At 50.6% G+C, this 15082-nt stretch overlaps 1 protein-coding gene across 1 annotated transcript; it reads right to left on the reverse strand.

Annotated features, from left to right (window-relative positions):
* Positions 1–9149: 9149 nt before the first annotated feature.
* Positions 9150–14578, reverse strand: LOC121276862 (histone acetyltransferase HAC2-like; the record flags this gene model as incomplete). Its single annotated transcript, XM_041185437.1, has 14 exons — positions 9150–9182; positions 9690–9776; positions 10148–10192; positions 10244–10312; positions 10364–10432; positions 10526–10546; positions 10646–10714; positions 12046–12090; positions 12142–12210; positions 12304–12324; positions 12544–12564; positions 13690–13878; positions 14283–14355; positions 14493–14578. Coding segments are annotated over 14 exons (897 nt in total), but the record flags the coding sequence as incomplete, so codon positions are not given.
* Positions 14579–15082: the final 504 nt, after the last annotated feature.

Raw genomic sequence — 15082 nt, forward strand, 5'->3', positions numbered from 1 at the left:
AATCTCACGCAAGTTATCAATCTCTCACTCCGTGTCCATGTCAATCTCACGCACCGTGTCCATGTCAATCTCTCGCACCGTGTCCACGTCAATCTCACTCTGTGTCCACGTCAATCACTCGCACCGTGTCCACCTCAATCACACGCATCGTGTCCACGTCAAACTCTCACACCATTTCCACGTCAATCACACGCACCGTGTCCACGTAAATCACATGAACCGTGTCCACGTCAATCTCACGCACCGTGTCCACGTCAATCTCAAGCACTGTGTCCACATCAATCTCACGCACCCTGTCCATGACAATCACATGCACCGTGTCCATGTCAATCTCACGCACCGTGTCCACGTCAATCTCACACACCGTGTCCACGTCAATCTCAAGCACCATGTCCACGTCAATCTCACACACCGTGTCCATGTCAATCTCACGCACCGTGTCTATGTCAATCACACGCACCTTGTCCTCGTCAATCTCACACACCATGTCTATGTCAATCTCACGCACTGTGTCTACGTCAATCTCATGCACCGTGTGCACGTCAATCTCACACATCATGTCCACGTCAATCTCATGCAAGTTATCAATCTCACACACCATGTCCACGTCAATCTCAAGCACCGTGTCCACGTCAATCACACGGACCATCTCCACGTCAATCTCTCACACCATTTCCACGTCAATCTCACGCATCATGTCCATGTCAATCACACGCACCATGTCCAGGTCAATCACATGCACCGTCTCCACGTCAATCACATGCTCTGTATCCAGGTCAATCACACGCACTGGGTCCACGTAAATCTCTCGCACCGTTTCCACATCAATCACACGCACCGTGTCCACGTCAATCTCATGCAAGTTAACAATCTCTCGCACCGTATCCACATCAATCTCACACACCGTGTCCACGTCAATCTCACTCCGTGTCCACATCAGTCACACGCAGCGTGTCCACGTCAATCTCACACACCGTGTCCATGTCAATCTCACGCACCGTGTCTATGTCAATCACACGCACCTTGTCCTCGTCAATCTCACACACCATGTCTATGTCAATCTCACGCACTGCGTCTACGTCAATCTCATGCACCGTGTGCACGTCAATCTCACACATCATGTCCACGTCAATCTCATGCAAGTTATCAATCTCACGCACCATGTCCACGTCAATCTCAAGCACCGTGTCCATGACAATCACACACACCGTGTCCATGTCAATCTCACGCAAGTTATCAATCTGTCACTCCGTGTCCATGTCAATCTCACGCACCGTGTCCATGTCAATCTCTCGCACCGTGTTCACGTCAATCTCACTCTGTGTCCACGTCAATCACTCGCACCGTGTCCACCTCAATCACACGCATCGTGTCCACGTCAAACTCTCACACCATTTCCACGTCAATCACACGCACCGTGTCCACGTAAATCACATGAACCGCGTCCACGTCAATCTCACACACCGTGTCCACGTCAATCTCAAGCACTGTGTCCACATCAATCTCACGCACCCTGTCCATGACAATCACATGCACCATGTCCACGTCAATCTGACGCACCGTGTCCACGTCAATCTCAAGCACCATGTCCATGTCAATCTCATGCACCGTGTCCACGACAATCACACCCACTGTGTCCACGTCAATCTCTCGCACAGTGTCCACATCAATCTCACACACCGTGTCCACGTCAATCTCACGCAAGTTGTCAATCTCTCGGACCGTGTCCAAGTTAATCTCACGCACCATGTCCACGTCAATCTCAAGCACCGTGTCCACTTCAATCACATGCGCTGTGTCCACGTCAATCTCAAGCACCGTGTCCACGACAATCACTCGCACCATGTCCACGTCAATCTCTCACTCCGTGTCCACGTCAATCACATGAACCGTGTCCACATCAATCTCCCGCACCGTGTCCACTTCAATCTCTCGCACTGTGTCCATGTCAATCTCACACACCGTGTCCACGACAATCACACGTACCGTGTCCACGTCAATCTCATTCCGTGTCCATGTCAATCACTCGCAACATGTCCACATCAATCACATGCACCGTGTCCACATAAATCTCACGCACCGTACCTTGTCAATCACACGCACGTTGTCCATGTCAATCTTTCACACCATTTCCATGTCAATCTCTCGCATCGTGTCCACGTCAATCACACACACCGTGTCCACGTCAATTTTCACTCCGTGTCCATGTCAATCACTCGCAACGCGTCCACATCAATCACACACACCGTGTGCACATCAATCACAAGCACCGTGCCCAAGTCAATCTCTCACAACGTGTTCACGTCAATCACATAAACTGTGTCCACGTCAATCTCATGCACCGTGTTCATGTCAATCACACACACCTTGTCCACGTCAATCTCACTCCGTGTTCATGTCAATCACTCGCAACGTGTCCACGTCAATCTCACACACCGTGTCCATGTCAATCTCACGCACCGTGTCTATGTCAATCACACGCACCTTGTCCTCATCAATCTCACACACCATGTCTATGTCAATCTCACGCACTGTGTCTACGTCAATCTCATGCACCGTGTGCACGTCAATCTCACACATCATGTCCACGTCAATCTCATGCAAGTTATCAATCTCACACACCATGTCCACGTCAATCTCAAGCACCGTGTCCATGACAATCACACACACCGTGTCCATGTGAATCTCACGCAAGTTATCAATCTGTCACTCCGTGTCCATGTCAATCTCACGCACCGTGTCCATGTCAATCTCTCGCACCGTGTCTATGTCAATCTCACTCTGTGTCCACGACAATCTCATGCACCGTGTTCATGTCAATCACACACACCTTGTCCACGTCAATCTCACTCCGTGTTCATGTCAATCACTCGCAACGTGTCCACGTCAATCACACACACTGTGTGCACATCAATCACAAGCACCGTGCCCACATCCATCTCTCACATCGTGTCCACGTCAATTACATGAACCGTGTCTATGTCAATCTCTCGCAACGTGTCCACGTCAATCTCTCGCACCATTTCCACGTCAATCTCACGCATCGTGTCCATGTCAATCACACACACCATGTCCTCGTCAATCACATGCACCATGTCCACATCAATCACATGCACCGTGTCCACGTCAATCTCTTGCACCATTTCCACGTCAATCTCACGCATCATGTCCATATCAATCACACGCACCATGTCCACGTCAATCACATGCACCGTGTTCACGTCAATCACATGCACCGTGTCCATGTCAATCTCACACATCATGTCCATGTCAATCACACGCACCATGTCCACGTCAATCACATGCACCATGTCCACGTCAATCTCCCGCACCGTGTCATTGTCAATCACACGCACCTTGTCTATGTCAATCTTTCACACCGTTTCCATGTCAATCTCTCGCACCGTGTCCATGTCAATCACATGCACTGTGTCCACGTCAATCACATGCACCGTGTCCACGTCAATCACACGGACCATCTCCACGTCAATCTCTCACACCATTTCCACGTCAATCTCACGCATCATGTCCATATCAATCACACGCACCATGTCCAGGTCAATCACATGCACCGTCTCCACGTCAATCACATGCTCTGTATCCAGGTCAATCACACGCACTGTGTCCACGTAAATCTCTCGCACCGTTTCCACATCAGCCACACGCACCGTGTCCACGTCAATCTCATGCAAGTTAACAATCTCTCGCACCGTATCCACATCAATCTCACACACCGTGTCCACGTCAATCTCACTCCGTGTCCACATCAGTCACACGCAGCGTGTCCACGTCAATCTCACACACCGTGTCCATGTCAATCTCACGCACCGTGTCTATGTCAATCACACGCACCTTGTCCTCGTCAATCTCACACACCATGTCTATGTCAATCTCACGCACTGTGTCTACGTCAATCTCATGCACCGTGTGCACGTCAATCTCACACATCATGTCCACGTCAATCTCATGCAAGTTATCAATCTCACACACCATGTCCACGTCAATCTCAAGCACCGTGTCCATGACAATCACACACACCGTGTCCATGTGAATCTCACGCAAGTTATCAATCTGTCACTCCGTGTCCATGTCAATCTCACGCACCATGTCCATGTCAATCTCTCGCACCGTGTCCACGTCAATCTCACTCTGTGTCCACGTCAATCACTCGCACCGTGTCCACCTCAATCACACGCATCGTGTCCACGTCAAACTCTCACACCATTTCCACGTCAATCACACGCACCGTGTCCACGTAAATCACATGAACCGCGTCCACGTCTATCTCACACACCGTGTCCACGTCAATCTCAAGCACTGTGTCCACATCAATCTCACGCACCCTGTCCATGACAATCACATGCACCGTGGCCACGTCAATCTCAAGCACCATGTCCATGTCAATCTCATGCACCGTGTCCACGACAATCACACCCACTGTGTCCACGTCAATCTCTCGCACAGTGTCCACATCAATCTCACACACCGTGTCCACGTCAATCTCACGCAAGTTGTCAATCTCTCGCACCGTGTCCAAGTTAATCTCACGCAACATGTCCACGTCAATCTCAAGCACCGTGTCCACTTCAATCAAATGCACTGTGTCCACGTCAATCTCAAGCACCGTGTCCACGACAATCACTCGCACCATGTCCACGTCAATCTCTCGCACCGTGTCCACTTCAATCTCTCACTCCGTGTCCACGTCAATCACATGAACCGTGTCCACATCAATCTCCCACACCGTGTCCACTTCAATCTCTCGCACTGTGTCCATGTCAATCTCACACACCGTGTCCACGACAATCACACGTACCGTGTCCACGTCAATCTCACACCGTGTCCATGTCAATCACTCGCAACATGTCCACATCAATCACATGCACCGTGTCCACATCAATCACCCGAACATGTCCACGTCAATCTCGCACACCATGTCCACATCAATCACATGAACCGTGTCCACATAAATCTCACGCACCGTTCCATGTCAATCACACGCACGTTGTCCATGTCAATCTTTCACACCATTTCCATGTCAATCTCTCGCATCGTGTCCACGTCAATCACACACACCGTGTCCACGTCAATTTTCACTCCGTGTCCATGTCAATCACTCGCAACGCGTCCACGTCAATCACACACACCGTGTGCACATCAATCACAAGCACCGTGCCCAAGTCAATCTCTCACAACGTGTTCACGTCAATCACATAAACTGTGTCCACGTCAATCTCATGCACCGTGTTCATGTCAATCACACACACCTTGTCCACGTCAATCTCACTCCGTGTTCATGTCAATCACTCGCAACGTGTCCACGTCAATCACACACACTGTGTGCACATCAATCACAAGCACCGTGCCCACATCCATCTCTCACATCGTGTCCACGTCAATTACATGAACCGTGTCTACGTCAATCTCTCGCACCGTGTCCACGTCAATCACACGCACCGTGTCCACATCAATCACCCGAACGTGTCCACGTCAATCTCGCACACCATGTCCACATCAATCACATGAACTGTGCCCACGTCAATCTCTCGCAACGTGTCCACGTCAATCTCTCACACCATTTCCACGTCAATCTCACGCTCCGTGTCCACGTCAATCTCACTCTGTGTCCACGTCAATCACTCGCACCGTGTCCACCTCAATCACACGCATCGTGTCCACGTCAAACTCTCACACCATTTCCACGTCAATCACACGCACCCTGTCCATGACAATCACATGCACCGTGTCCACGTCAATCTCACGCACCGTGTCCACGTCAATCTCACGCACCGTGTCCACGTCAATCTCAAGCACCATGTCCATGTCAATCTCATGCACTGTGTTCACGACAAACACACCCACTGTGTCCACGTCAATCTCTCGCACAGTGTCTACATCAATCTCACACACCGTGTCCACGTCAATCTCACGCAAGTTGTCAATCTCTCGCACCGTGTCCAAGTTAATCTCACGCACCATGTCCACGTCAATCTCAAGCACCGTGTCCACTTCAATCACACGCACTGTGTCCACGTCAATCACTCGCACTGTGTCCACGTCAAACTCTCGCACCATGTCCACGTCAATCTCTCGCACCGTGTCCACTTCAATCTCTCACTCCGTGTCCACGTCAATCACATGAACCGTGTCCACATCAATCACACGTACCTTGTCCACGTCAATCTCACACACCGTGTCCAAGTCAATCTCATGCACCGTGTGCACGGCAATCTCACGCACCGTGTCCATGTCATTCACACGCACCGTGTCCACGTCAATCTCAAGTACCGTGTCCACGTCAATAACACGCACCATGTCCACATCAATATCCCGCACCGTGTCCAAGTCAATCTCACGCACCGTGTCCATGTCAAACTCATGTACCGTGTCCATGTCAATCACACGCACCATGTCCACGTCAATCACATGCACCGTCTCCACATCAATCACATGCTCCGTATCCAGGTCAATCATACGCACTGTGTCTGCGTAAATCTCACGCGCCATGTCCACATCAATCACATGCACCATGTTCATGTCAATCTCTTGCACCGTGTTCACGTCAATCACATGCACTTTATCAATCAATCGCATTGTGTCCACGTCAATCTCATGCAAGTTATCAATCTCACGCACCATGTCCACGTCAATCACATGAACTGTGTCTACGTCAATCTCTTGCACCGTGTCCACGTCAATCACACGAACGTGTCCACGTCAATCTCTCGCACCATTTCCACATCAATCTCACGCATCGTGTCCATGTCAATCACACACACCATGTCCTCGTCAATCACATGCACCGTGTCCACATCAATCACATGCACCGTGTCCACGTCAATCTCTCGCACCATTTCCACGTCAATCTCACGCATCATGTCCAAATCAATCACACGCACCATGTCCACGTCAATCACATGCACCGTGTCCACGTCAATCACATGCACCGTGTCCATGTCAATCTCACGCATCATGTCCATGTCAATCACACGCACCATGTCCGCGTCAATCACATGCACCATGTCCACGTCAATCTCCCGCACCGTGTCATTGTCAATCACACGCACCTTTTCTATGTCAATCTTTCACACCGTTTCCATGTCAATCTCTCGCACCGTGTCCATGTCAATCACATGCACCGTGTCCACGTCAATCACATGCACCGTGTCCACGTCAATCACACGGACCATCTCCACGTCAATCTCTCACACCATTTCCACGTCAATCTCACGCATCATGTCCATGTCAATCACACGCACCATGTCCAGGTCAATCACATGCACCGTCTCCACGTCAATCACATGCTCTGTATCCAGGTCAATCACACGCACTGTGTCCACGTAAATCTCTCGCACCGTTTCCACATCAATCACACGCACCGTGTCCACGTAAATCTCTCGCACCGTTTCCACATCAATCACACGCACCGTGTCCACGTCAATCTCATGCAAGTTAACAATCTCTCGCACCATATCCACATCAATCTCACACACCGTGTCCACGTCAATCTCACTCCGTGTCCACATCAGTCACACGCAGCGTGTCCACGTCAATCTCACACACCGTGTCCATGTCAATCTCACGCACCGTGTCTATGTCAATCACACGCACCTTGTCCTCGTCAATCTCACACACCATGTCTATGTCAATCTCACGCACCGTGTCTACGTCAATCTCATGCACCGTGTGCACGTCAATCTCACACATCATGTCCACGTCAATCTCATGCAAGTTATCAATCTCACGCACCATGTCCACGTCAATCTCAAGCACCGTGTCCATGACAATCACACACACCGTGTCCATGTCAATCTCACGCAAGTTATCAATCTCTCACTCCGTGTCCATGTCAATCTCACGCACCGTGTCCATGTCAATCTCTCGCACTGTGTCCACGTCAATCTCACACTGTGTCCACGTCAATCACTCGCACCGTGTCCACCTCAATCACACGCATCGTGTCCAAGTCAAACTCTCACACCATTTCCACGTCAATCACACGCACAGTGTCCACGTAAATCACATGAACCGTGTCCACGTCAATCTCACGCACCGTGTCCATGTCAATCTCAAGCACTGTGTCCACATCAATCTCACGCACCCTGTCCATGTCAATCTCATGCACCGTGTCCACGACAGTCACACCCACTGTGTCCACGTCAATCTCTCGCACAGTGTCCACATCAATCTCACACACCGTGTCCACGTCAATCTCACGCAAGTTGTCAATCTCTCGCACCGTGTCCAAGTTAATCTCACGCACCATGTCCACGTCAATTTCAAGCACCGTGTCCACTTCAATCACACGCACTGTGTCCACGTCAATCTCAAGCACCGTGTCCACGACAATCACTTGCACCATGTCCACGTCAATCTCTCGCACCGTGTCCACTTCAATCTCTCACTCCGTGTCCACGTCAAACACATGAACCGTGTCCACATCAATCTCCCGCACCGTGTCCACTTCAATCTTTCGCACTGTGTCCATGTCAATCTCACACACCGTGTCCATGACAATCACACGTACCGTGTCCACGTCAATCTCACTCCGTGTCCATGTCAATCACTCGCAACATGTCCACATCAATCACATGCACCGTGTCCACATCAATCACCCGAACATGTCCACGTCAATCTCGCACACCATGTCCACATCAATCACATGAACCGTGTCCACATAAATCTCACGCACCGTTCCATGTCAATCACACGCACGTTGTCCATGTCAATCTTTCACACCATTTCCATGTCAATCTCTCGCATCGTTTCCACGTCAATCACACACACCGTGTCCACGTCAATTTTCACTCCGTGTCCATGTCAATCACTCGCAACGCGTCCACGTCAATCACACACACCGTGTGCACATCAATCACAAGCACCGTGCCCAAGTCAATCTCTCACAACGTGTTCACATCAATCACATAAACTGTGTCCACGTCAATCTCATGCACCGTGTTCATGTCAATCACACACACCTTGTCCACGTCAATCTCACTCCGTGTTCATGTCAATCACTCGCAACGTGTCCACGTCAATCACACACACTGTGTGCACATCAATCACAAGCACCGTGCCCACATCCATCTCTCGCACCGTGTCCACGTCAATCACACGCACCGTGTCCACATCAATCACCCGAACGTGTCCACGTCAATCTCTCGCAACGTGTCCACGTCAATCTCTCGCACCATTTCCACGTCAATCTCACGCATCATGTCCATATCAATCACACGCACCATGTCCACGTCAATCACATGCACCGTGTTCACGTCAATCACATGCACCGTGTCCATGTCAATCTCACACATCATGTCCATGTCAATCACACGCACCATGTCCACGTCAATCACATGCACCATGTCCACGTCAATCTCCCGCACCGTGTCATTGTCAATCACACGCACCTTGTCTATGTCAATCTTTCACACCATTTCCATGTCAATCTCTCGCACTGTGTCCACGTCAATCACATGCACCGTGTCCACGTCAATCACACGGACCATCTCCACGTCAATCTCTCACGCCATTTCCACATCAATCTCACGCATCATGTCCATGTCAATCACACGCACCATGTCCAGGTCAATCACATGCACCGTCTCCACGTCAATCACATGCTCTGTATCCAGGTCAGTCACACGCACTGTGTCCACGTAAATCTCTCGCACCGTTTCCACATCAGTCACACGCACCGTGTCCACGTCAATCTCATGCAAGTTAACAATCTCTCGCACCGTATCCACATCAATCTCACACACCGTGTCCACGTCAATCTCACTCCGTGTGCACGTCAGTCACACGCAGCGTGTCCACGTCAATCTCACACACCGTGTCCATGTCAATCTCACGCACCGTGTCTATGTCAATCACACGCACCTTGTCCTCGTCAATCTCACACACCATGTCTATGTCAATCTCACGCACCGTGTCTACGTCAATCTCATGCAAGTTATCAATCTCATGCACCATGTCCACGTCAATCTCAAGCACCGTGTCCATGACAATCACACACACCGTGTCCATGTCAATCTCACGCAAGTTATCAATCTCTCACTCCGTGTCCATGTCAATCTCACGCACCGTGTCCATGTCAATCTCTCGCACCGTGTCCACGTCAATCTCACTCTGTGTCCACGTCAATCACTCGCACCGTGTCCACCTCAATCACACGCATCGTGTCCACGTCAAACTCTCACACCATTTCCACGTCAATCACACGCACCGTGTCCACGTAAATCACATGAACCGTGTCCACGTCAATCTCACGCACCGTGTCCAGGTCAATCTCAAGCACTGTGTCCACATCAATCTCACGCACCCTGTCCATGTCAATCTCATGCACCGTGTCCACAACAGTCACACCCACTGTGTCCACGTCAATCTCTCGCACAGTGTCCACATCAATCTCACACACCGTGTCCACGTCAATCTCACGCAAGTTGTCAATCTCTCGCACCGTGTCCAAGTTAATTTCACGCACCATGTCCACGTCAATTTCAAGCACCGTGTCCACTTCAATCACACGCACTGTGTCCACGTCAATCTCAAGCACCGTGTCCACGACAATCACTTGCACCATGTCCACGTCAATCTCTCGCACCGTGTCCACTTCAATCTCTCACTCCGTGTCCACGTCAATCACATGAACCGTGTCCACATCAATCTCCCGCACCGTGTCCACTTCAATCTTTCGCACTGTGTCCATGTCAATCTCACACACCGTGTCCATGACAGTCACACGTACCGTGTCCACGTCAATCTCACTCCGTGTCCATGTCAATCACTCGCAACATGTCCACATCAATCACATGCACCGTGTCCACATCAATCACCCGAACATGTCCACGTCAATCTCGCACACCATGTCCACATCAATCACATGAACCGTGTCCACATAAATCTCACGCACCGTTCCATGTCAATCACACGCACGTTGTCCATGTCAATCTTTCACACCATTTCCATGTCAATCTCTCGCATCGTTTCCACGTCAATCACACACACCGTGTCCATGTCAATTTTCACTCCGTGTCCATGTCAATCACTTGCAACGCGTCCACGTCAATCACACACACCGTGTGCACATCAATCACAAGCACCGTGCCCAAGTCAATCTCTCACAGCGTGTTCACATCAATCACATAAACTGTGTCCACGTCAATCTCATGCACCGTGTTCATGTCAATCACACACACCTTGTCCACGTCAATCTCACTCCGTGTTCATGTCAATCACTCGCAACGTGTCCACGTCAATCACACACACTGTGTGCACATCAATCACAAGCACCGTGCCCACATCCATCTCTCGCACCGTGTCCACGTCAATCACACGCACCGTGTCCACATCAATCACCCGAACGTGTCCACGTCAATCTCGCACACCATGTCCACGTCAATCTCTCGCAACGTGTCCACGTCAATCTCTCGCACCATTTCCACGTCAATCTCACGCATCATGTCCATATCAATCACACGCACCATGTCCACGTCAATCACATGCACCGTGTTCACGTCAATCACATGCACCGTGTCCATGTCAATCTCACACATCATGTCCATGTCAATCACACGCACCATGTCCACGTCAATCACATGCACCATGTCCACGTCAATCTCCCGCACCGTGTCATTGTCAATCACACGCACCTTGTCTATGTCAATCTTTCACACCATTTCCATGTCAATCTCTCGCACCGTGTCCATGTCAATCACATGCACCATGTCCACGTCAATCACACGGACCATCTCCACGTCAATCTCTCACACCATTTCCACGTCAATCTCACGCATCATGTCCATGTCAATCACATGCACCATGTCCAGGTCAATCACATGCACCGTTTTCACGTCAATCACATGCTCTGTATCCAGGTCAATCACACGCACTGTGTCCACGTAAATCTCTCGCACCGTTTCCACATCAGTCACACGCACCGTGTCCATGTCAATCTCATGCAAGTTAACAATCTCTCGCACCGTATCCACATCAATCTCACACACCGTGTCCACGTCAATCTCACTCCGTGTCCACATCAGTCACACGCAGCGTGTCCACGTCAATCTCACACACCGTGTCCACGTCAATCTCAAGCACCATGTCCATGTCAATCTCATGCACCGTGTCCACGACAATCACACCCACTGTGTCCACGTCAATCTCTCGCACAGTGTCTACATCAATCTCACACACCGTGTCCACGTCAATCTCACGCAAGTTGTCAATCTCTCGCACCGTGTCCAAGTTAATCTCACGCACCATGTCCACGTCAATCTCAAGCACCGTGTCCACTTCAATCACACGCACTGTGTCCACGTCAATCTCAAGCACCGTGTCCACGACAATCACTCGCACTGTGTCCACGTCAAACTCTTGCACCATGTCCACGTCAATCTCTCACACCGTGTCCACTTCAATCTCTCACTCCGTGTCCACGTCAATCACATGAACCGTGTCCACATCAATCTCCCACACCGTGTCCACTTCAATCTCTTGCACTGTGTCCATGTCAATCTCACACACCGTGTCCACGACAATCACACGTACCGTGTCCACGTCAATCTCACACCGTGTCCATGTCAATCACTCGCAACATGTCCACATCAATCACATGCACCGTGTCCACATCAATCACCCGAACATGTCCACGTCAATCTCGCACACCATGTCCACATCAATCACATGAACCGTGTCCACGTAAATCTCACGCACCGTTCCATGTCAATCACACGCACGTTGTCCATGTCAATCTTTCACACCATTTCCATGTCAATCTCTCGCACCGTGTCCACGTCAATCACACACACCGTGTGCACATCAGTCACAAGCACCGTGCCCAAGTCAATCTCTCACACCATGTTCACGTCAATCTCTCACACCATGTCCACGTCAGTCTCTCACACCGTGTTCACGTCAATCTCTCACACCGTGTCCACGTCAATCTCTCACACCGTGTCCACGTCAATCTCACACACCATGTCCATGTCAATCTCACGCACCGTGTCCAAGACAATCACACGCACCATGTCCACGTCAATCACACGCACCGTGTCCACGACAATCACACGCAGCGTCTCTATGTCAATCACACACACAGTGTCCATGTCAATCACACACACAGTGTCCGCGTCAATCTCACGCACCTTGTCCAAGTCAATCTCACACACCGTGTCCACGTCAATCTCACGCACTGTGTCAACGTCAATCTAACACACCGTGTCCACCTCAAGCACATGCAACATGTCCACGTCAATCTCACACACCATGTCCACGTCAATCTCATGCACCCTGTCCAAGTCAATCTCATGCACCGTGTCCTCATCAGTCTCACACACCGTGTCCACGTCAATCTCACACACCGTGTCCACGTCAATCTCACGCACCGTGTCCATGTCAATCACACACACAGTGTCCATGTGAATCTCACGCACCGTGTCCACGTCAATCACACACAACGTGCCCATGTCAATCACACACACAGTGTCCACGTCAATCTGACGCACCGTGTTCACGTCAATCACACACACCGTGTCCACGTCAATCTCACTCCGTGTCCACATCAATCTCTCGCACTGTGTCCACGTCAATCTCTCGCACCGTGTCTACGCCAATCTTAAGCAACATGTCCATGCCAAATGCATGCATCGTGTCCACGTCAATCACACACATCATGTACACGTCAATCACACGCAGCGTGTCCACGTCAATCAAATGCACCGTGTCCAAGTCAAGCACATGCAACATGTCTACGTCAATCTCACGCACCGTGTCCATGTCAATCACATGAACCGTGTCCACGTCAATCACACGCACCGTGTCCACGTCAATCACACGCACCGTGTCCACGTCAATCACACGCACCGTGTCCACGTCAATCTCTCGCACCATTTCCACGTCAGTCACAGCACCGTGTCCGCGCAAATCACATGAACCATGTCCGCGTCAATCACATGCACCGTATCCACGTCAATCTCACTCACCTTGTCCATGTCAATCACACACACCATGTCCACATCAGTCAGATGCACCGTCTCCACGTCAATCACATGCACCGTATCCAGGTCAATCATACGCACCGTGTCCGCATAAATCTCACGCACCATGTCCACATCAATCACACGCACCGTGTTCATGTCAATCTCTTGCACCGTGTTCACGTCAATCACACGCACTTTATCAATCAAACGCACTGTGTCCACGTCAATCTCACACACCATGTCCACGTCAATCTCACGCACCATGTCCATGTCAATCTCTCGCCCCGTGTCCACGTCAATCACACGCACCGTGTCCATGTCAATCTCACGCACCGTGTCCAAGTCAATCTCACACACCGTGTCCACATCAATCTCACTCCGTGTCCACGTCAATCACACGCACCGTGTCCAAGTCAATCTCACGCACTGTGTCCACATCAATCTCATGCAAGTTATCAATCTCTCGCACCATGTCCACGTCAATCTCACGCACCATGTCCACGTCAATCTCACTCCGTGTCCACGTCAATCTCATGCACCGTGTCCACGTCAATCTCACGCACCGTGTCCAAGTCAATCTCACACACCGTGTCCACATCAATCTCACTCCGTGTCCACGTCAATCACACGCACCGTGTCCAAGTCAATCTCACGCACTGTGTCCACATCAATCTCATGCAAGTTATCAATCTCTCGCACCATGTCCACGTCAATCTCACGCACCATGTCCACGTCAATCTCACTCCGTGTCCACGTCAATCTCATGCACCGTGTCCACGTCAATCTCACGCACCGTGTCCATGTCAATCACACACAGTGTCCGCGTCAATCTGACGCACCATGTCCACGTCAATCTCACGCACCTTGTCCACGTCAATCTCATGCACCTTGTCCACATCAATCTCATGCACCGTCTCCACATCAATCTCACGCACCGTGTCCACTTCAATCTCTCACACTGTGTCCACATCAATCACATGCACCGTGTCCAAGTCAATCTCACACACCGTGTCCACGTCAATCTCACTCAGTGTCCACGTCAATCACGCGCACCGTGTCCACGTCAATCACACACACCTTGTGCACATCAATCACAAGCACCA

The sequence above is a fragment of the Carcharodon carcharias genome, chromosome 4, assembly GCF_017639515.1.
Source record: "Carcharodon carcharias isolate sCarCar2 chromosome 4, sCarCar2.pri, whole genome shotgun sequence".
Lineage (NCBI taxonomy): Eukaryota > Metazoa > Chordata > Chondrichthyes > Lamniformes > Lamnidae > Carcharodon > Carcharodon carcharias.